The following is a 21026-nucleotide window of genomic DNA, read 5'->3' on the forward strand; positions in this document are numbered from 1 at the left end:
AGCTTCTCCCCTCTACAATTATACTACAATATGTTTCCAACTCGACGTTTAGCCCAAGGTGGTTTCTTTAAACGCAGTGCCGATGAGTTCGGCCGTCTATCAAAGATTGGTAAGTTTATGTCAATGTCGTCAGTCTTGCAGCTCAACTAATTTGCCGCAGCTTGGAACACGGAAGCCCTCCACACCCCGACCAAACCTTATACCCTCTTGAATTTCGAAGATGAGAGCACCGTTAAAGGATGCAAGACCATGGCGGACCGTGCCGTAGGAGGCTTTAGCACAGCCAGCCTAGACTACGAACCTGCTGAACCTTCTTCAAATACTCCCTCGCATGCCCGCTTCCACGGTAGCATCTCAACCAAGCTTCCTGACAACTGGCGCGTCGAAAGAACCGGTATGTTTTTTACTCGCTATGAAGCGAGAGTGGTCTAGAACAAAAAAATAAAAAGGGAAAAAAACTAATACCGCAAACCAGGCTACGCCGCGTTCCGCAACCAAGATCGAGGCTTCTGGCTCTTCGGTCGGCTCTTCTGGGACGTCGATCCATACGCGTATCTTGCCCTGCGCATCAAGTCCGACGGCCGTCGGTACACCGTCAACGTGCAGACAGACGCGGTCGTCGAGACGGATATCCACCAGCACAGATTATACACGCGACACCACCGCGTACGCGACACACCAACATCAGAGGACTATGAATTCCAGGCAGACTCACCCGACGCCGTTGAGGACTTATATCCTACCGGCCTGCCCGCTGCGCTTTCAGACGTCCCACCTGAATCGACGATCATTTCTACCTCTACTAGTACAACGACGTCTGGCTCAAATGGATGGGAGACTGTTCTCTTGCCTTTTAACTCGTTCGTGCGCACGAATCACGGCTTTGTCATTGAACCTCAGACTTCTTTGACTCGGCAGCGTGTTAAGAGTATTGGTATTGGTCTTACGGACCGTGTTGAGGGTCCGTTTGATCTACGCATTCATAAGATCTGGGCGACGAATGGCATTAGTGAGGCGGAGGTTGAAGAGGAGCGCCGTATTTGTGGTGATAATGCACTGCCTCTCGATGAGGGTATTAGCTCTGGTTGGACTAACCAACCCAAGGAGAAGTCCATCAGGGAAGAGAGCAAGCAGCAGGACCGGGCTTCGAATAAGAAGGGTCTCAAGGGGTTGAAGTCAGAGTGGGAGGAGTAAAGGTAGGACAAGGTAAGGCCATATCTGTGTATAATAATTTCTGCCTCCGCGGCCACCATTGGACATGATACTTAAATTTCATTCTCATCGCAAATCATAAATACAAAAATCTAACCTTGAATCATATATATCCCTCCATATAGCGGGCTTATCCATATACCTCACTCTAGATCTTACCACCGGTGATCTTCTCCCAAGCCTCCTGGTACTTCTCCGCCGTCTTAAGCGCAATATCATCAGGCATGCGCACACCCTCCTTACCCTTAAGACCCTCACTGACCAACCAGTCACGCAGGAACTGCTTGTCGAAGCTGGCCTGGCCGCGGCCGACAGCATAAGAGTCCTTAGGCCAGAAGCGCGAAGAGTCGGGCGTCAGGACTTCATCGGCCAGCACGACCTCACCATCCTCATCGACTCCAAACTCAAACTTGGTGTCGGCGATGATCACACCGCGCGCGAGAGCGTACTCGTGCGCTGTCTTGTAGAGCTCAACGGCCATCTTGGCAACGGTCGAGGCGTAGCGTTCGCCCAGGATAGCGACAGCTGTGAGTGACAGACGTTAGTTTTTGTCTCGTGTACTATACATCTAGTACAGATATTTCAAGCCAACAGACTCGACGAAAAAGAACATACCCTGATCCGGATGAATGTTCTCATCATGTTCTCCCTGCTCCGCCTTCGTGCTGGGGGTGTAGATAGGGCCGTCGGGGAAAGCCTGGCTCTCCTGCAGACCGGCGGGGACCTTGATTCCATGCACGGTCCCGGACTTCTTGTATTCATTCCATGCCGAGCCGGTGATGTATCCGCGTACGATTGCCTCAATGGGGAGAATGCGCAGCTTGCGTACTTGCATACTCCGGTTCTGCAGGACTGGGCGGAGAGATTCCGGGATCTGGGGCGGGAGGTCGAGGGTGATGAAGTGGGTGCGGAGGGAGGGGTTTGCTTCCTTCAGGGCCTTGAACCACGTTTGCGTGCAGAGGGTGAGGAGGACACCCTTGTTAGGGATACCCTTTTTTGCGGAAGAACTGGCATTAGCAAGCAGTCTGAGTAGACAGTTGTATTGGTGTGGGGAATTGTATACATTCTCCATGATCACATCGTAGGCGGAGATGCGATCGCTCGCAACGAAGAGGAGGGTCTTATCGTCAATCTCATAGAGGTCGCGGACCTTTCCTCTGGCAATAAGAGGCAAGGCGCCCTGCAAATCTGTGGTTGTCAAAGCTTGAGCCATTGTGAAATCGTTCAATTAGTGAGTTACAGAGGAAAGTAGTTCTGCGTCATCTTTTTTTTCCTGTCCCGCATTGCAGCCTTGCAACCTCAGGTGTCGATTATCCCCAACACGCGCGCCCTTGGAACAATACCGTTGAAAGAACACAGCAAGATGTGGCAGCCATAGCGAAGGCAAAATGACGCGTTATTTGACTCCCTGGAGAGTCTCTTTGCTGTGTTTAGTCACACTCTACACCGAAGGCGTCGTGCCCAATTCTTCTGCTGTCGACGTCCTCTCGTTCATCACAGCGGGTCTGTTCCCACTAGATGCCGCCGATAAGCAATGGGAGGAGCATTACTTGCCGACAATTTCAGAGCTTGAAAAATGCCTATCTCGCCATGAGTCCTCTGTTCCTGGGCGCACGCTCTGGGACTTGTTTCTGAAGAACCTCTGGTCCATCGACTCGCTGGATGCGCTGGAATCTTTCTTCGGCGTGGTTATCCCGTCGCTCCTGGCTAAGTCACGCGACGAGCTGATCCATGACAGGGATAATGGGATTGCACCGGTGGCCGATGATCGCATGCGCTTGTCCAGGAGCTCGCCGCTTGGCGCGTTTGTACGGAGAGCTTATCTTGAATATACGCGGCTGCAGTTTCACGATGCTGTGAAGCTCTGGACGGGATTTGTCAAATACCGTCTACCCACATACAGCTATTGGAGCCGCAGACATCGCGAAGCTGAGGAAGTCGCCGTTGATGTCAATCTACGCGACCTGGGGCTGGATTCAACCAGCCACCTTTCACAGGTTGTGTATGGTAACATCGAAGATGATGAAGATGGGGAGGGAAGGGTCAGCGTCAAGGATGCAGAGCGACTAATCGAATTCCAAGTTGGTGAACTGCAAAGTATGCAATTCTTTTCCGGCCTTGTCATACCCATGTGCTAACGGACACAGGAATGGGAAGCAGAGTTCCAGATGGAATGAGGGCTCAGCTGAAACGCATCATGACCTCAGAGTCTTCAGTCCCAGTGATGATGTATTACCTGGAGTACGTTGTTGTATACATCATTTTTGGTGTACCTTGTGATTGACAAAATGCCAGATATCTTGACGCCTGGAGGGCTGGAGACTATACCTCAGCGTTCGACAACCTCCACCGCTACTTCGACTACACCATGCACGCGAATTTCGACCGAAGTGCATATCAATTTGCCCTTCTGAATTTGGCCATCATGCAAGCAGATTTTGAGTGTTTCAGTGAAGCTATCTCAGCCGTGCAAGAGGCCGTAGCAATTGCTCGCGAGTCCCATGATATGAACTGCCTGAACTTCTGCATGAGCTGGCTGTACCACTTTGGCAAGACTTTCCCAGAGCAGATGCGGGAAGTCCAGAATAGTGGTATGCTGGGTAATGAAAAAGAGGGCCTTGCTTTCCTCAAGGCCAAGTCTAAGGAGACTGACATGTGGTCTCTTATGAGTACCACGTTACTTAGCGAAGCTAAGTTAGAGATGCAGCAAGTAAGGATTCCTGCTTCCCTTTGGCAAGGTTGATGCTAATGATAAACAGGGAGAGAGTCTTGCATCAATTGTCGAATCCTTCGTGCGAGCATCCCACATCAACGTGACAAAGGGCGTTGCGACTCCCATAGGTGCATACATGCTGCTACAGGGCTCCATGTATGCCAGGATAGGTATGAACTATGTATATAGTGATTGTGATGGCGCTAATACAGCTGACAGGAGCTACTCACCTTTCTTGGCTGAACACCGAGATATTCCGCGAGTGCTATTCGGAGGGCCAACCTCACGATGACTTTGTCAAGATCACATTCCGAAATTGCCAAATAGTATGTCAGCTGTCTTTGGCCGTATATGACAGAAATGCTGATACATCACCTACAGTTGACACAGAAAGGCAATTACAAGGAAGCATTCACACGGATGAACAAGATCGACCCAGAGAAACTCCGAGCTTTCAGCTATAACAACACCTGGACTTTTCTTTCAGGACTACTGCAATTGCGACGACAAATCTGTCGGTAAGTACTGCATACTACATTGCTTACAGATCCATTCCTAACAACCTACAGCGACGACAAGGTGGCCGTCGAACATATTCTATCCCAACTCCAAGCAGTGCAACTCCGTGAATTCGACATGCGCCTACTTCTAGCCTTCTATTCAATAGAATTTACCATGCGCCAAGGCGACTACGGTCGCGCCCTGAGAATGGTCGAGCAAGCCGCGCACTCCATGCAACCAGAGAACTTCGACGTCCACTCCCAAATCAAGCTCCTCTGTCTAAAAGCACAAATCCTCGGCAAATCCGGCCAACCGCAACGCGGCTTCTCCCTCGCCATGCGCGCAGCCCATATCGCACATCGCTCAAAAGTCCTCGCCGACCTCTGGGAAGCCATCTGCACACTAGCGACGGTGTTACTGAGTCTCCGTGAATTCGAAGCCACGGGCGAGCTAGTCGAGAGCATCATGCCCCAGATCCTGGAGCTGGAGAATTACAGCCTCGTCGCGCAGGCGTATTCGCTTCTCGTGGACGCGAATATGGGTATGGCGGGTGAGTTGTGGAGCTTGCAGGGTCGGGACTCGACGTCTGCGAGGAAAGAGTATATTAACCGTGCTCTTGGGTACATCGATTCGGCGTATGATCATTTCGAGGAAATTGAGGATATCAAGGGCCAGACGGAGATGATGGCTAAGAAGGCTACTGTTATGCATCTTACGGGGGATCCGGTATTGGCTAATGATTATGCTGCCAAGTATCTGGATCTGCGGAGACGAACTGGAACATGAATACCTCACAGGAAGAATAATATACATTTACAAAATTGCCTTATCGTAATCCAAGCAGATGACTGTTTATAAATCTAGTCGCAAAGAGGTCTACTAGGACTCGACAGACCCTGTTACCCAGCTGGCTACTGTACTGTATACAAATTATGCTGTCTCTGTCTCAATTCATTCGATGAGGCATACACATGTTTCTGCATATGTATGTAGTCTCCTTGGCGTGCATTTCAATACGGACGCTTACAGGCCTTTGCACCTGATGCCACCGGCCCTAATCGGGATAATGCCCGTCACCCAGAGCAGGGACTCTGAATCCTGTTTACATTAAGTCTCCGTGTCTCTGTCAGCTCATAACACATACCCAAGTCCATCTTCCAGAGACCAACTTCCATTCACCAGTGAACTATAACCATGAAGTTCTAACAACATCCTCTAACATAATATTGTTGAAGATCGAAAGTATGACACGCTTGTTTCAGCCCCTCGTTATCCTCCTCTCAGGCCTCATCTTGACAGCCAACGGAGCCGAAAAGACAAATTATATGATCAACCCTGTCTACGTCAATGGAAAAAGCCCCGTTTGGACACTGGGTGACCAGAAAGTGATTGCATGGAAAACAGACCTACCGGTGTACAACGTCACAATATGGCAGCAGAGTCCATTGGGGGGGAAGCGCCTACAGTCGAGGCAACGTATATTGTATGCCAGAGGGGAACCGACAAGAAACCGCAAGACTAACAAGAGCCAGCCCAAATCAACGGAAAGGATCGTGTATCAAATTTCACCTGGACTGTCCAACTTTACGGCTTTGATCTGGACTACTCACCGACGTTCTTCTTCTGGGTTAACCCGTCTGGACCAAGTAGTTTCCCCTCGGCCTATTTCAACATAACCAGAAGATCGACATCGTCCCCAACAAGCCCAACTGATTCACCTTTGGCATCTTTATCACCGTCCTCCGATCAACATCCAGCACTCACAACGACAGCAAAGCTTGCAATCGGACTAGGTGTCGGGATAGGCGTCCCTATACTAGTCGCACTGGCGGCACTGGTTTGGCTGAGAGCTAAGCAGTTAAATGCCACTCAGCAAGCTGCAGCTAGCACGGTACCTTCTCATGGGATGGATATACAACAGCAGGGTCCAGACATGCATATAAGTGAGATACACACCGACCCGACTAGTTTCTGTCGGGAGTTACCTCAGGATGCTCGCGTGACACCACTTCGGCCTGAATTACCGGATCAGCGTTATGATTGAAGGGATATATATATAAGTGGGTTGCATATTCAATCCCGAAGAATGCCGATTGATTCTGATGACTCGATTAGATTGGCACATGTGGGAGAAGAGATCGACAAAGAGGAGGCTTTCCCCCACAGTATCTCCGGGAAGCTTAAATGGGGAATTTACTGTCATACAACATCCATGGATATGTTGTAGGGCTACAGCGATGTCTGTTCAATTGACGTTGTAATCCGAGTGAATGGATACCTATAGGGTGTTCCCTATATAATTGTCAACATTATCTGGAATCTCTTGTTCCTGTTCAAGGTGAAGCCACAGCTATCAGACGGGATAACTCGGACTACAACTGTCCCAGTCCTAACTATTCGCCGTACTTGTATTCCCGAGTCGGAATGCGGGGACAAGCAGTGGCCAATGCGCATGTCAATTGCCGAGACTCGGGTCTTGGATGTTCCAAGGTTTCCGTGTTATACCGAGATCAAAGAAATAGTCTATATTCACATCCCACATAGTTTCCGCATTTGGCCGAGAGGGTGTCCTTTGTATAGAATATGGTGAAAGCCGGTTGGAACAGTAGAGATAGATTGTGTATAGATTTGTAGAAGCTCTTATAAACTCATCATTTATAGCTTACGAATATCAATTACCCGAAATATCAAGATATCACCAGATCAACCCCACAACTCGGAGTTGAGACAGCCGACGAGACCTTTCGGAATAAAATCGGAGTTGGAACTCTATCAGCCATACTGGAAGCCCTAATTTCGGAGTTCAATCGCGATAGCTATACTATTCTATAATACTAATGTATAATAGCTTGACAGTCGAGATCATTATTTCTTACTTCAACAAATACCCTTGGAAGCTCAATTCCATTCATATCCCAATCCCACACAATGCTGAAACTCCCCCCAACCCCAACCTCCCTAGAAAACATACAAAACCAACACCCCAACACCAAAAGCTCAATCAAAACCAACAGAAACCACCCAACCTCCCCACTCACATCAGAAAACCCCAAACCAACCCAACCAAACCCCGAACCCGCAGCCCCTCCCTTCCGCAGCGTCTCCGCCTGCAACAGATGCCGTCTCCGCAAACACCGCTGCGACCAACGCCTCCCGCGCTGCGAATCATGCGAGAAAGCCAACGTCCGCTGCGTGGGCTACGACCCCCTCACAAAACAAGAAGTCCCCCGCAGCTACGTAGCCTTCCTAGAAAGCCGCGTGAACTACCTCAACCAAGTCCTCCTGGACCACGGCATAAGATTCAAGCCCGCCATCGCCTACGACGAGGAAGAGACGCTGAAAATGGAAACCGGACAGGTACCATTTGAGTCTTTGGGACTGAGGAAGAGCGCATTACCGACGCAGAACCAGACGCAGAACGGGACGGGGATAGCGCGCACGTCCCGGAAGAGGAAATCGCACGACTCCATCCCGGCACGACAGGCCAAGCGCTTGGCGCAGTTGAACGTCCTTCTTACGGAGTTGTTGACGGATGGCTGTGAACATCGACCATGTTCGCGTGGGCCGGATTATGGTGCGGGTAGACATGTGCCGGAGGACGCGGTTGAGCAGAGACTGCCTTGGTCGCCGCGGAGCTTTGATTCCGTTGATCATTGTGATACTCGTACGACGAGGTCTGAGTCTGTGTCGTCGCTTGAGCCGTATCAGTACCCCAGGATGAATTCTGGGTATGGGTCTTCTCTGTTTGGTGCGAAGGGTATTTTGGGACCGGATCATGGACAGGAAGTACATGATGTCAAGGGACAGCCTGGGTTCGAGCTTGATTTGGTGGATTTCGAGTCTGGGATAGCCAATGCCAGGTCCATTGGGGGTGGTAAACCGGGGAATACTGATCGACATTTGAATATGAGTCGGGCTTCGTCGGAGGAGAGTCGTTCTAGTCCTGAGCCTAAGTTTGATATTGCGGCTGATCTTCTTCGGGGGCGGAGGGAGAGGGAGAGGGCTAATTATGATTTATTGGATGAATTTCTTGTTGACTGGGCTGAGTGACTGTTCATGTCTTTCAAACCGGAGTATGTATATACGAATTTAATTATTACCCAAATAGACATGATTGGAATATAGTATGTTGAAGAAAATATAAAAAATTCATTCTGTCAAGGCTAAATCCCAAAACATTCGTAATCATTATCATCAGCACAATACAAGAAGTGAACGCAATATCAATCTATATACCACACATGTTCTCTCTTCGACTCTCCAGCTATACAGCGATCTCCGTTACCGTGGAGATACCGGTACCCATGGAGCTCTTGAAAGTGTCGACCTCGACCCCGTAGTTCACATATTGATCCCGGGTGGCAGCGACGTCCTCAGGAATATCATGCTTCGCAGGCCAGATTTGATGACCCGCAGCCTCCTCTTTGGCGAAGTGATCTGTGACGACCTCACGCACAGTCTTCTGGAAATGAAGCGGACCTTGCTCCATCCTGGGATGAAGCTGGCCGTTGACAAAGACACCAGCGTTGAGGTTCTTCTGCGAGTGCACGCACAGGTACTTATCCTCCGACATGATCCGTTTGTACATGTCGCTGATGAGGTTGAAGGCCTCGTCGGTGGCGTCCTTGTGGCGGTAGACTTCGTAGCGCATCACACATTGTGTGGGGCTGGTAGGGGTGAAGCGCTGCATGAAGAAGAAGTTGGGACTGGAGATCGACATTAGTATTTATACAATCTATTGATAGGGATACGATATACTCACGAGATATTGAACGAAGCATTAGGCCAGAAATAGGTCGTCGCTATGCGGAAGCCCTTCTCAATCTGGTCTGGACGCGGGGCGCCGTAGTGCTGGATGTGGCCGTCCTTAGTCTCGACATAGTACGAGTTGAGGTCGGCGATAGTGGGGATATCGGGGTGAGCGACTTGGCAGTGGTAGCACTCATTGTAGTTGTCTGCTAGGATCTTCCAGTTGAACTCGCCCTCCATATCCCACGTGTGGTCGAAGACGTAGTCCTCGAAGTTGTAGTGCTGGAACCGGGGCTGCTCGTCGACGCCGTCGAAGTCGTCTTTCCAGGCGACTTCGGGGGTTTCGCTGGCGTCCAGGTTCACCCAGACGAATCCGTTTCGGTCGATGTGCACATGCGCGGGGAAGAGATCTTCATTGCGGAAAGCGGTGATGTTTCCATTGCTGTCTTTGGCGACGATGAACTCGTAGCCGGCGGCGTCGTAGCGGACACAGTCGCCGGTGTTGGGGACGCGGTGCTTGTGTGTAGTGAGAAGCCATTTCCGGGAGAAGATGGCTCGTCGTTCGAGCTCGTACATGTCTTGCGATGTGTACCAGGAGGCGGGTAGGGCGCGGGTAGACGTAGACTTCTTCTCCTCCTTCGCTGGAGCAGCGGTAGCGGAGGTACCGAAATAATTCCTCAGGAAGGACATTGTGATAAAATTAGAAGAGATGTCTTTCTAATTGGATAGTTGAGAAGACTGAGACTGGATATTCAGCTGTGATATTTGCTTTGGTTGCTATGGACTAAACCTGAAGCCGGCGACGTTTACCCTTCTAAATAGCCATCGCTATCACAGCCAATTCATTAACCACGGAGCTTGAAACAGTCCATCCGATGTAGAATCCGGATCTGGGCCTGTCGAAACCGAGTCCCATGACATAGTTGGAGGCTCATTGTCTTCAGATGGTCATTTCTAGCGGGAGATATACCTGAACACCGATCAGGTGACCGGTAGACAGCAAACCGGACCGAGTGGCTTGAAGCCTATCAAGGACACCTCCCATCAAAAAGGAGCACTTTGCGTCCTGGAATGGTGTCCAAGTGGCAAGACGGGCAGCTGATGACGCCCCGAACCGTCAACGGTTCGGGGTAAAACCGACCCACGCCGGTTTACACGCACCTTAAAAGGAAGTGTCGCCAAGATGATGGGGTTAGAAACCCCGGGTATGTGGAGAGAGAGCTGCTATAAGACCTTCCATAATCCAATGGAGATACCCATGTGGCAAGATAGGATTCATCACCGGCATCGCCGGTGTTAGACAAATTGTCAGGAGAACAGGGGTCGCGATACTTTTGAAGGTTGGTTTTTGCGACGTTTCTACGGCAAATCAATATTGCTTGCCATCTTGTTCATCAGAATAGAGGTTCCTTGATCGAACCTGGTTGATTCACTATTCAGAAAGAGAAAGACTTGATGAGAAGGATCGGAGAAAAATAAGACGTGCTTTGTCAATGAGAGGGGTCGAGACCAAGGAACTTCTGAACAGTCTCGGACCGTCTGAGCTAGTAACGAATCCTTGTCCTTTGTTAGTGAATACATGTATGTTGTAGAATAATTCAAGTTATTATTTGCCTCGACTCTGAAAATTCCAATGAGTTCGCATCAAAGCTTTCCATTATCTCTGCGTAAGCACTAGTCCAAGCAACGTCATCAAAACAGCGGTGACCCTGATAGCTTCGATCATATATCAAAAGAACATGTCTGATAAAGTGCCAGGTCAAAACGCGTTAGCGATCAATGACACTAGATAAATAATAAAGCGAGGAGGCAAAGGCAAACGTACCTTGACACGGCAAATGGGGTGATCGGGCCTCAATACAGAATTAATCGTCCTCCGTACGGCGATATGGCAAATGCTCGCAGATAACCCAACCCGCGTCGGTCCGAAATTAAATCGGCGCTTAGAGATGATTGGAGAGGGATCGACATGAAGGTACTTTATGATTGTATGATTGTATGATTGTATGCACTATTTATGTGTATGCACGGAGTACTCCGTTCTCCGTCCTCCGTACACAGCCTGGGCGATAAGTCATTTCTTTTCATTTCATTTCATTTGTTTTTAAATTCAACATATGTATTTCGTGTACTCCGTATAAGACCATTATGCAATGCAGTACAGTACATTGTACACCTGAAAGTCACATCTCAAAGCTTAACGCCACTCGCCAAGTACTCCGTAGATAGGTACATATAACAATAAAAAAGGATCAGAATTCAAGCGTGTGACACGTTAGCTATACAGACAGCTATGCAGAGAGATTTCCAAAAAAATCCTGGAAAATCATAATTAGAACATAAACGAGTAGACAAATACCAAGATCGTGGCTACAGTGGCAACCGTGTTTTGGATTTCAAACCAAGCGGCCTGGCCACCGAAGGCGATCTTTTTACTCTGCTTCGTAGGATGCGCGACACCAGTCTTAGGGTCCCGCGTCAGAAGGTCCTCGCGATCTGGCATGGAGGGTGGGTCGATCGCATACGAGACCGGGGTCCACAACGAAGTGCAGATGAAAAGGAAGGTAAGCGGGGGCCAGAAAGCGTGTGTGATGAGACAGAGGATGATATCTCTGAAACTACTGTTCTTAGCGAAGCAGCGGTAGGAGGAGATGACGACTGCGACGAGGGTGACATAGACGAAGGCAAGGTGGAAGCTGGCCATGTAGTTGAGCAGGATCACGCGCAGGCGCACGAACATGTTCTTCGACTTCTTTGGGTCGCGCTCGTTCAGAGCTGAGCCCAGAGAACCCGTGGGCTTGAAGGCTTGGGTTTGACCGCCCAGCCAGGTGGGCAGGAAGAAGGAGCGCACAATGCAGAGAGCGATGTAGGGCGACATCCAGAGTTGGTAGCGGGAGCCTCGTTGGCCGGTGTGGTAGCCGGCCGGGATGAACAGGGCCATTTCACAGAGACGGTTGGAGATGGTTGCGGCGAAGCAGGCCCAGATCAGCCAGCGGAGTTGCTCTTCGGTCGCGAAGGCGACGAGGCGCTTGCCCCACAAGAGGATGATCGGGATAGCAAAGAGGGGAAGCGGTCAAAAGGAGGGTGTAGACACTCAGAGTTGCATAGAGGAAACCAGAGAAGCGTTGGGCAAAGCTCATCTGTCGAACAGCGTCACCCCAGAGGCAGAACTTCAGCTTGACCGCTGTGTCGACGGTTCCAATTGCCCATCGCGTACGCTGCTTGAGATGTCCACCAAAGTCTTCCGGCACGGTACCAAATTGAAGAGGCTCGTGGATGTATGCGGTTCTCCATCCTTTGCCAAGCATGAGTGTTGAGGTCGCGACATCTTCAGCCAAGGAACCAAGCGGGAAGTTGCCAATCTCTTCGAGAGCCTCGCGTCGAACCACGTAACCAGACCCAGTGCACCAAGCCACACCGAGTGCATCCTTGATCGGCTCAATAACATGCACGAAGAAATCCAGACTCTGGGCCAGCGGGTCGGATGCAGGGGTGTTGTAGAAAAGTTGCGGCGGGCATGCAAGGGCCATTTTGGGATCCACCAGCAAGTGGGGAAGAATTGCACGAAGCCAATCTTGTTCGGGAATCTGCAGATTGTCAGTCAGTATACAAATCGAAATTTCAATAAAGGTTGCGTAATTGTAACTTACCATATCAGCATCCAGGGCGGCCATGAACTGGCCAGCGCCTCCAGGCAAAAGGTTGACTTGCTCCAGACCGTAGTTCAGGTTACCGGCCTTGAAGTGGTGGGGCTTTCCGGGGATCTTTTCACGGGCCATATAAATAACGTTGGGGTGGTTCATAGCGAGTTGGTTGCAGGCAGCCTCAAGGGTGGCCGACTTGGCATCGTCCAGGATAATGACCCTCATCTGGTCGCGGGGGTAGTCCTGGTCACATGCGCCACGAACGGTATCGAGAACAACTTCATCATCCTCTCCACAGCAAGTAATAAACACATCCACCGTAGGACATTCATTACCGGTCAATCTCAGCTTGGCACGGCCTCTCTTCTTCAAAGCCATCATAGTCCAGCAGTTGTGCATGAGGGGAGGGAATCGCAACAGCGATTTCAATAGCCACAAACACCCAAGCTCCAGCGTATGAGACCCCAGCAACATTTTGAGCCATAATAATGCAGGCGATTCTCAGGCCAAGGTAAAACATGTAGATTCCGGTGTTGGCAAACGTGAGAAATGGTACCAGGAAGAACACCCATCTCTTCCACCCTTTCCATATTTCTGCATCATCACGGTTATGAATGCGAGCAATCGATCCAGATTTGACCCAATCTTTTTCAAATGATGGAGGAGCAGGTGAGGTCACTAAGGGAGCAAGACTCTGGTGGCTTTCTTGCACTCCATGGTTTTGGTACTGTACGGGAAAAACTGGTTAGGGCTGTGATCTATACTGAGAACAAAGAGAACAAAGAAAAGATTGCACTAACCAGAGTTGGTGAAGCTGAACGGGAATCATACGGCGTCCGTGAGTCCCAGGACGAGTTGTGAAAGGAATCAGAGTGACCCGACATTCGAGCGGTGGGTTGAAGCCAAACAGGTTGGCCGTACTCATCAGTAGGGAAATGACCTGGTCTGACTGGAGTAAGAGGCCTTGGGGAGACTGGTGGAGGCGAGAAAGGCTCTGGGTGTTCGAAGCTGTTGTTTTGATGGTAGCCTCGATAGGTATTCAGCTCTACCTTTTCGTCCTGATCGTCATGACCATAACGTCTGTCCATTTTGACGACAAGAAAGGTTATAGATTATGTAAAGTCAAAGATGAGGAATGCGGGAATCTTGAAAACGGTGAAAACGAGTGTGATCAGCCCGAAGAGCTGGAATGGAAGGATGGAAGGAAAAAAAGGTCTCACATTCCTAGTATTTTAGGGTACCGGGACCGGCGATCTCGAAGGGACCAGATGGTTAAGCCCTGAGGCTAGTGCACGCCAAGTACCCGATGTATCGCCGCTTTGAGCCGGAGCAAAAATAGATTTTTCCACTTTTCCTTTTTTTCCAATGTAATGTTTCACTTCTAAAGTGGTTTCTTACGCAATGTGTCTGACTTTGCAGTATTTTTTGGTTGCATCCAGCGGGTCTTTTGTTCCTTTTGGGTCTTTTTTTTTAAATTTCTTTTTGTACATTTCAGTACTATTACCATGTTTCCATTTTCATCTACTAATTTGCCACCTAATCGCACCAATCATAATGTATTAATTACATTATGTGGTTCTGTACCTGAATTCTGGGACCTGAGCTCTGTAGATCTGTACCTGATCTGTACCTGAACCTGTAATTTATGTAATTTACTACTATACAATGTATGTGTATGAGCACACCATTACCACGCTAACCTTGGAAAGAACCCCACTCTAGGCCCTTTGCTTATCTACAAGATTTGAATGGCCAACGCTTAGTTCTCTTCCCGATCGCCCTAGAACATGCTAACCCGATGCATCGCTCTAATCCACCCGATCATCCACATCTTTCGTAGGATGTGATACCGAGAATTTCACCGTTGCTAATTCGCTGCTCAACTTGCTGGTCCCTTTTCCCTCCTTTGTCTCATTTCCGATCATTTCCACTTTGCTATCATTCACTTTTTTTTTTTTGGCTTTATACTACGCTTCTCACTTTTGGTCATGGTCTTCGGAATAGGACTACTGGTCAACGCGATCCTTGTGGCCATCCCAGTTGGGGGAAGCGTTGGAGCTCTCTTGGGTATTGACGCCCATCGAGCAGCTACGGGTCAGAAGCCTCTGTTCACCGGGGGGAATAATGACGATGGCATCGGCACTGGCGGCGACAGTACTGGCAGTGGTGGTGGTCATGACACTATCACAAACAACGGCGTGCAGCACACCCAGTACTGTGAGCTTTCTTACGGAATCACTCCACCGTCGAAAACTGAACAATACACCCGTGAGTACCCTCGAACCAGCATAGATGCTCTTAACCTCTTGACCCTTGGACGACGACGACTGACCGAGAATATAGTGAATCCCAATCAATGGGGTGTAAAAGCGGACACAACAGGAAACGGACTCTGCATGAACGTACGCATTGAACATACCCATCTGCAATCTTACTGAACGGAGTACTAATACGGCATCTTGGTTTAGATCACGACGTTGGTCAATCAAACTTATGCACCCCAGACCGCTCCCGAGTTCTCCATCACCTGGCAATTCGACCATGGCCCTCAGACTGCGCCCGTCCACGGATACCCTAATATTCGCGTCGACGATGTGTTGCCAAAGGAGATGAACAAGATCTCCCAGGTGGATCTTGAGCTGCATTGGACATATGGACTGGGTGATACTCCCGCCGAGTCAACGGATGTACAAACGTTGAAGAATGAGAACCTTGCCACAAACGTCGCCATTGATATGTTCTTGGATGCCGACGCCGAAAAGGCTAAGAGTGCAAGTGAGGCGAAATTCGAGGTCATGGTTTGGTTCTGGATGTCAAACGAGGAGGCCCAGCCCCTTGGTTGGGGGAAACCAGGAATCACCAGGACCTTGGACGGAACTACGTTGTGAGTTGAGAATTGAGCTTGTACCTGACATCTCCCAGCATACGCTAACCTGTCTTTAATTAGCACGCTATACACCGGCAAAAATGACCAGGGACAGTATGTTTTGTCCTGGGTTCCGGAAGCGATCACCGAGAGGTTCACTGGAGACATTTATCCTCTCATCACCGATCTGTACAACTTTGGAGGAAGTGACTACCCAGCTAAAGAGGACTTCCTTGGCAGTCTCAGTTTCGGAACAGAAGTCTACTCCGTGGACAAAAACGTCACATTCTGGGCCGAGCAGTACAAGATCGACATCAAGAGCTGAGGATGAAGCGGGTATATATTGTATGATTACGAGCATTATATTTTGGGGTTTTTTCCTTCGCATCGATACACACCAAGCGTTACACATCATGTCAATTCTGAAATTTCATTTTCATCTTCATTTTCTTATCTTTGATACTTAAGCCCTGCTACTCTGGGTCTTGTCAATCATTTTCCAAAGAGTCAACCCCTAAAACCAGGAACGAATCACCATGCTCTTCCTAGTTCCTTTCAAATTATGAATCTTTGTCATTCAAAATAAGCTGGTATTACTGTTCCCAGGTTAGCTACCAATGATGACGCATCAGATTCGGCCAGTCTCCGTGATCGTGATTCCTCCGCAGAATCAGGCAGCAGGCGCAGAGATGCACAGATGACACCATCAGGCGTGATAATTGTCGCATATTTCATTATCAAGCCTTACACCCAGCTGAGATGACAACATATGAGAAAAATAAGGAGAATACCCCCCAAGCAATGGATGATCACTGTCATATAGATACTGGTCAGTCCTGGACCACCACATCCAGCTGTATATCCCGTACGAGCTTCGAGCGACTCAAGCACTCGAATATGGAGAATTTACAAGTAATCGATACCAAGCCGACTCATGAAGTATCTGATCATGAATCCCAATTCAATCTAGGGCCGCAAGAAGGATTATGGTTTGGATTCCGTATGTAATCAAATGGTATCCAAAGGACATGTCACACCCACAGCAAAGCTGATCCTCAAACTGGATATCCTGATTCTGGTCTTTGGCTGCCTTTCATTCTTCACCAAGTACATTGACCAGCAGGCGATCACCAATGCCTACGTATCGTACGTCGACTGTACTGTCAGTGTAGCAGACAATCCCGGTACGAATACCCCATAATAGGGGAATGAAAGAAGACTTCAATCTACATAGCAACGAATTGAACTACATAAGAGCGGTATTCTGGGCCTCGTATTACACCTCCATAATACCAGCCTGCTACTGGCTTACGCGCGCACGCGAATCAACATTGCGTTGCCGACCCTGGGAATCGGAACGAAATTGGAACGGGACTCTTCACATTGGGCTGTGCCTGGGCGCAGAATCTGAATACGATATACGCGATGCGCTTCTTATCGGGATCTACGAATCTTGCTCCTTCACTGGCGTCATCTATGTCAACGGATCGTGGTATAAGCCGAGGTGACGCGTCGGGTTGCGCTTTTCTTTGTTCTCCACTTGGGACCATGTTCGCGGGCTATTGCAGGCTGCTGCTTATATGAATCTGGATGGGGGGCATGGATTGCCTGGGAGGACATACTTGACTCTAATTAGATACGAAAGCCTTCTTGTTACTGACCCGTTGGCAGATGGTTGTTCATTACTTGCAATTCCTATTTGCATTGTGTAAGCCATATCCTACTTCGAGGTTATTCACTTGTTCATTCATCTAACGAAGAACAGATATTTCATTTTTCCGGATGTTCCTCGCCGCTCAAAACCACAGCCCTAAGAGCGAATCGCGCACGATATTGCAAACATTCGCCTGAAAGGTCCAACAGTGCCAAGCGAACTAAAAGTCTCCCGGCCATCTTCAAGCAGTCTTCAGATGATGACATTGGTATATCTTTGCCGTGCATTGGACCTTAATGGACCAGACCTTCAGACCATACTCCACACTCTTTAGCCTATATCTCAAGGCTAAACCAGACATTTACTCCGTCTCACGGGTGAACACCTTGCCGACAATCGCAACGGCACTGTCCGTTGTAGTCGCGCTAGTAGCGGGTGTTACCGCCGATCGTCTGCGAAATTTCCGGATTCAGTCCCGCCCTCGTTGGTGTTTCATATTCTGCTCGTTGTCGATAATGCTGGGGAAAGGGGCGACTGGTGGGGTTTATCCTCACTGGATTCGAAGCGGTACGTGGATTCTAAGTGCATTCATCCGGGCTAGTCTTTATTTGCTATTTGCCATGTAAATGGCATGTTCATTCTCATCGCAGCAGTTAGTCCGCTCAGTACGAGTTGGGCAACTATCACCATGGCCAAGGATGCCGAGGAACGCGCTATCATCACGGCAAACATGAATGCGCTCGGCCAGGCCATGGCAGTGTGGGATACAGATATTTCAGTATCCGGCTATTTCTGCCCCGAACTTTCGAACGGGATTCATCTCGAATCTGGCCACTATTATCGCACAATTCTTGAGTACGGACTTGAGTACGGACTTGAGTACGGAATTGACTCATGACACGCGAGCTCACGAGCTCCAAGCTAGAAACCCCATAACATGCGATCTTATAGGGTTGTTGAGCCGTTCAAGTGCCGAAGCTAATCAAAAAACGTGGTGAAAACGTGGCGATCCGGCGAAAGTTTTGCATTTGCCGGCTGGAATGTCTTGGCATCAAGCACGACATCTGGGGGACCCACTCTTTAGTTTAATTTTTCAAGGTATATCTTCTTAACATCCTTGTTCTTTCTTTTTGTATATTGTTCTACTGTTGTATATAAAGAAGTGGACTCTTGAGGGCATACATTCATCATGGCCCCTCACGTCGAGTCAGAAGTCACTTCTGAGCAAGCCCATGACTCTCAGACTGTCACCCGGTCTCGGTCATCATGGTATCGCTCCATTCCCTTCCAGATTGCCGTTGCTAGTGGTGTCTCGTTCACCGCTCCTGGAATGTGGGATGCGCTGAACAACCTCGGAGCAGGTGGTGCGGCCGAGCCCTACGCTGTCTCCGCGGCGAACGCTCTGGTTTACGGATTATTTGCTGTTGTTTGTATCGCCGCTGGTGCAATCAACAACCGTATCGGTCTTCGGTACGGTCTGGTTCTCGGTGCGATCGGTTACCCGATCTACGGTGCCGGTCTATACACTAATAACTACCACCCTACCACATGGTTCCTGCTCTTCGGCTCCGCGCTGTGCGGCATCTCTGCTGGATTTTTCTGGGCTGCCGAGGCCGCCATTATCATTGGTTACCCCAGTCCAAAGGAGCGCGCCTTCTACATTGCTGTCTGGCAGACCGCCAAGTCTTCCGGTCCGATTGTCGGCGGTGCAATCAGTCTGGGACTGAATGCACAAGGCTCCCAAAAGGGAACAGTCAGCGCCGCGACTTACATCGTCTTCATTGTCATCATGTGTCTCGGTCTGCCGATTTCACTCCTACTCAGTCCCGCCGAGAAGGTCCAGCGCAAGGACCACTCTCTTGTGGTTGTGGACAAGAAAGCAACCTGGGCCAAGGAATTCAAGGCTGCCTTTTCTCTGATCTTCACTCGCCGTGTCCTCCTTCTCCTCCCAGCCTTCTTCATCAGCTACTTCTACAACGGCTTCCAGAGCACCTGGCTGACCACCTACTTCACCGTCCGATCTCGCGCATTCTCGTCTTTCCTCACCAACTTCGCCGGAATCGCATCTTCATTCATCATGGCGCTGCTGCTTGATCGCCAATCCATTTTCATCAAGACCCGTGCCAGAATTGCTTTCTGCTCCATCGTTACCCTGACCATCGGCACATGGATTTGGGCTACCATCCTACAGAAACAGTACTACGACGCACCCGAGTCCCCAATCTTCGACTGGTTCACCAGCGACTTCAACAAGGCGTACGCACTTGTCTTCTTCTGGACCTTCAGTGGTCTCGCCTTCCAGCAATTCCTCTACTGGCTGGTTGGCCAGTACAGCACCGACATCTCATCATTGTCCTACCACTGCGGAATCCTCCGTGGATTCGAGGCTCTGGGACAAACCGTTGCATGGGCCATGCAAACCGAAGGTGGTGCCAACCACTTCGTCAGCATCGGTCTCAACTTTGGAATCACGGTTCTTGCCTTCGTCCCCACGTGGATTGTTCTGTCTGAATTGGAACAAAGCCACGAGGTGCAGGTCACCGCGGAGGACGTCGATCCCAAGACAGTCGAGTCAACAGCTTGAACTCGTCACTCGAATTGAATCATTTGATTCTTTCGATTTGCATGGTTCGCCGGATTCAACCCGGGAACCCACGTTTTTATTTTAATGATAGATAAGATACCCCCTCATGCTCTCACTCAACGCCGAGCATTATGTATAAAAAATGTATAGAACCTTTCCTCAGACACAACTGGGAAAGGGCCTCAGCCGATTGGCTTTTTATTTGAACTTTGTCCAAGGATTTTCGTAACCCACTTGCCCCATTACTAAATCGGAGTCACTTCTTAGGCTAAGCAAGTATAGGGCTTTTGAAACCTAGAATATATTCAGATTCATCCTAAATATGAGGATTCGTCCAACTGCATGGTGGATTTATTTTCTCGTCGACGTGCGACCATTCAATGGGAGGTTTGGATTAACTCTGGGGCCAATAAGCCACCGATATCAGCCTGCATTAGTGTGACCAGGGGATGTGCCTGTTGTTCTTGATATGGATAGGGACTTATGTTGTACAGGGGGCTCATATACATCAGGCTATACAGTTTAACCGCACGTCGTGATCGAATTTAGAATACTAGTCCATCCCTGTCAACTAAGCCCGTTATCAATCTTCGATAAACTCGAATACAGCAAAGCCTCTACTGCCTCCGACTATTCCCCGGTCGACTAGTAACCGTGGTAATCCCAACTAGATGCCAAAAGCAAAAGTGCCACAGATTATTGAGGAAAATATCGCAGCATCTCCCTCTTATCCTTATAGTGTCCGTTTGTGCAGGCTGAATGTTAGTATTGGCTTGGCATGGCAAGCTGGAGCAGCCTCTGGCTCATTTCTCACTAACTATCCTTCAGGGATTGATCAGCATCCGGGAATACAGATTACGAAACCCAGGGCTGGCAGGACACGCTGTTTGTCTTTGCGATGGTTGTGGTGGTTTATATCGCTAATGCCTAGGATCCGATGTGATGCCAATACTCAACAATCTTTTTCTGGTTCTTCATGTTGTATACTAGGCCATGATTCTGATTGTCTTGTGGATTATGGCTCCACACCAATCCGCTATAGCTGTATTCGTCATATAGTGGGAAGAATAGTGGTTGGTCTATAATTATAGGGCTGAGTGTAC

The 21026-nt window shown here is 49.3% G+C and overlaps 9 protein-coding genes across 9 annotated transcripts; 6 read left to right on the top strand and 3 right to left on the bottom strand.

The window, feature by feature from the left end:
* Nucleotides 1-30: 30 nt before the first annotated feature.
* On the top strand, nt 31-1194 carry N7519_008924 (CIA30 family protein; the record flags this gene model as incomplete). The annotated part of the gene is made up of 3 exons (XM_057295697.1): nt 31-109; nt 161-394; nt 476-1194. The coding sequence occupies 3 exons, from the start codon at nt 31-33 to the stop codon at nt 1192-1194; spliced, it is 1032 nt and encodes a 343-aa protein (XP_057143579.1).
* A 166-nt stretch (nt 1195-1360) lies between these two features.
* Nucleotides 1361-2425, bottom strand: N7519_008925 (phosphoribosylaminoimidazolesuccinocarboxamide synthase; the record flags this gene model as incomplete). Its single annotated transcript, XM_057295698.1, has 3 exons — nt 1361-1737; nt 1828-2203; nt 2276-2425. 3 exons carry the CDS (start codon nt 2423-2425, stop codon nt 1361-1363), a joined length of 903 nt encoding a protein of 300 aa, XP_057143580.1.
* A 175-nt stretch (nt 2426-2600) lies between these two features.
* On the top strand, nt 2601-5212 carry N7519_008926 (putative anaphase-promoting complex subunit Apc5; the record flags this gene model as incomplete). Its single annotated transcript, XM_057295699.1, has 7 exons — nt 2601-3309; nt 3360-3453; nt 3508-3922; nt 3972-4095; nt 4145-4251; nt 4307-4443; nt 4495-5212. The coding sequence occupies 7 exons, from the start codon at nt 2601-2603 to the stop codon at nt 5210-5212; spliced, it is 2304 nt and encodes a 767-aa protein (XP_057143581.1).
* Nucleotides 5213-7354: 2142 nt separating this feature from the next.
* Nucleotides 7355-8476, top strand: N7519_008927 (uncharacterized protein; the record flags this gene model as incomplete). Its single annotated transcript, XM_057295700.1, has 1 exon — nt 7355-8476. The coding sequence occupies one exon, from the start codon at nt 7355-7357 to the stop codon at nt 8474-8476; it is 1122 nt and encodes a 373-aa protein (XP_057143582.1).
* A 214-nt stretch (nt 8477-8690) lies between these two features.
* Nucleotides 8691-9865, bottom strand: N7519_008928 (RHO alpha subunit C-terminal catalytic domain-containing protein; the record flags this gene model as incomplete). The annotated part of the gene is made up of 2 exons (XM_057295701.1): nt 8691-9132; nt 9189-9865. The coding sequence occupies 2 exons, from the start codon at nt 9863-9865 to the stop codon at nt 8691-8693; spliced, it is 1119 nt and encodes a 372-aa protein (XP_057143583.1).
* Nucleotides 9866-11507: 1642 nt separating this feature from the next.
* N7519_008929 (glycosyltransferase family 2 protein) lies at nt 11508-13907 on the bottom strand (the record flags this gene model as incomplete). Its single annotated transcript, XM_057295702.1, has 5 exons — nt 11508-12203; nt 12268-12762; nt 12826-13185; nt 13238-13546; nt 13620-13907. 5 exons carry the CDS (start codon nt 13905-13907, stop codon nt 11508-11510), a joined length of 2148 nt encoding a protein of 715 aa, XP_057143584.1.
* Nucleotides 13908-14807: 900 nt separating this feature from the next.
* Nucleotides 14808-16010, top strand: N7519_008930 (glycoside hydrolase family 12 protein; the record flags this gene model as incomplete). Its single annotated transcript, XM_057295703.1, has 4 exons — nt 14808-15087; nt 15163-15221; nt 15288-15703; nt 15767-16010. The coding sequence occupies 4 exons, from the start codon at nt 14808-14810 to the stop codon at nt 16008-16010; spliced, it is 999 nt and encodes a 332-aa protein (XP_057143585.1).
* A 687-nt stretch (nt 16011-16697) lies between these two features.
* N7519_008931 (Major facilitator superfamily domain general substrate transporter) lies at nt 16698-18237 on the top strand (the record flags this gene model as incomplete). Its single annotated transcript, XM_057295704.1, has 4 exons — nt 16698-16831; nt 16890-17177; nt 17674-17906; nt 17990-18237. 4 exons carry the CDS (start codon nt 16698-16700, stop codon nt 18235-18237), a joined length of 903 nt encoding a protein of 300 aa, XP_057143586.1.
* Nucleotides 18238-18528: 291 nt separating this feature from the next.
* Nucleotides 18529-19923, top strand: N7519_008932 (uncharacterized protein; the record flags this gene model as incomplete). The annotated part of the gene is made up of 1 exon (XM_057295705.1): nt 18529-19923. One exon carries the CDS (start codon nt 18529-18531, stop codon nt 19921-19923), a length of 1395 nt encoding a protein of 464 aa, XP_057143587.1.
* Nucleotides 19924-21026: the final 1103 nt, after the last annotated feature.

Source organism: Penicillium mononematosum (assembly GCF_028829835.1).
Source record: "Penicillium mononematosum strain IBT 11891 chromosome Unknown utg000005l:1.0-9366267.0:1.0-9372171.0, whole genome shotgun sequence".
NCBI classification, from domain to species: domain Eukaryota; kingdom Fungi; phylum Ascomycota; class Eurotiomycetes; order Eurotiales; family Aspergillaceae; genus Penicillium; species Penicillium mononematosum.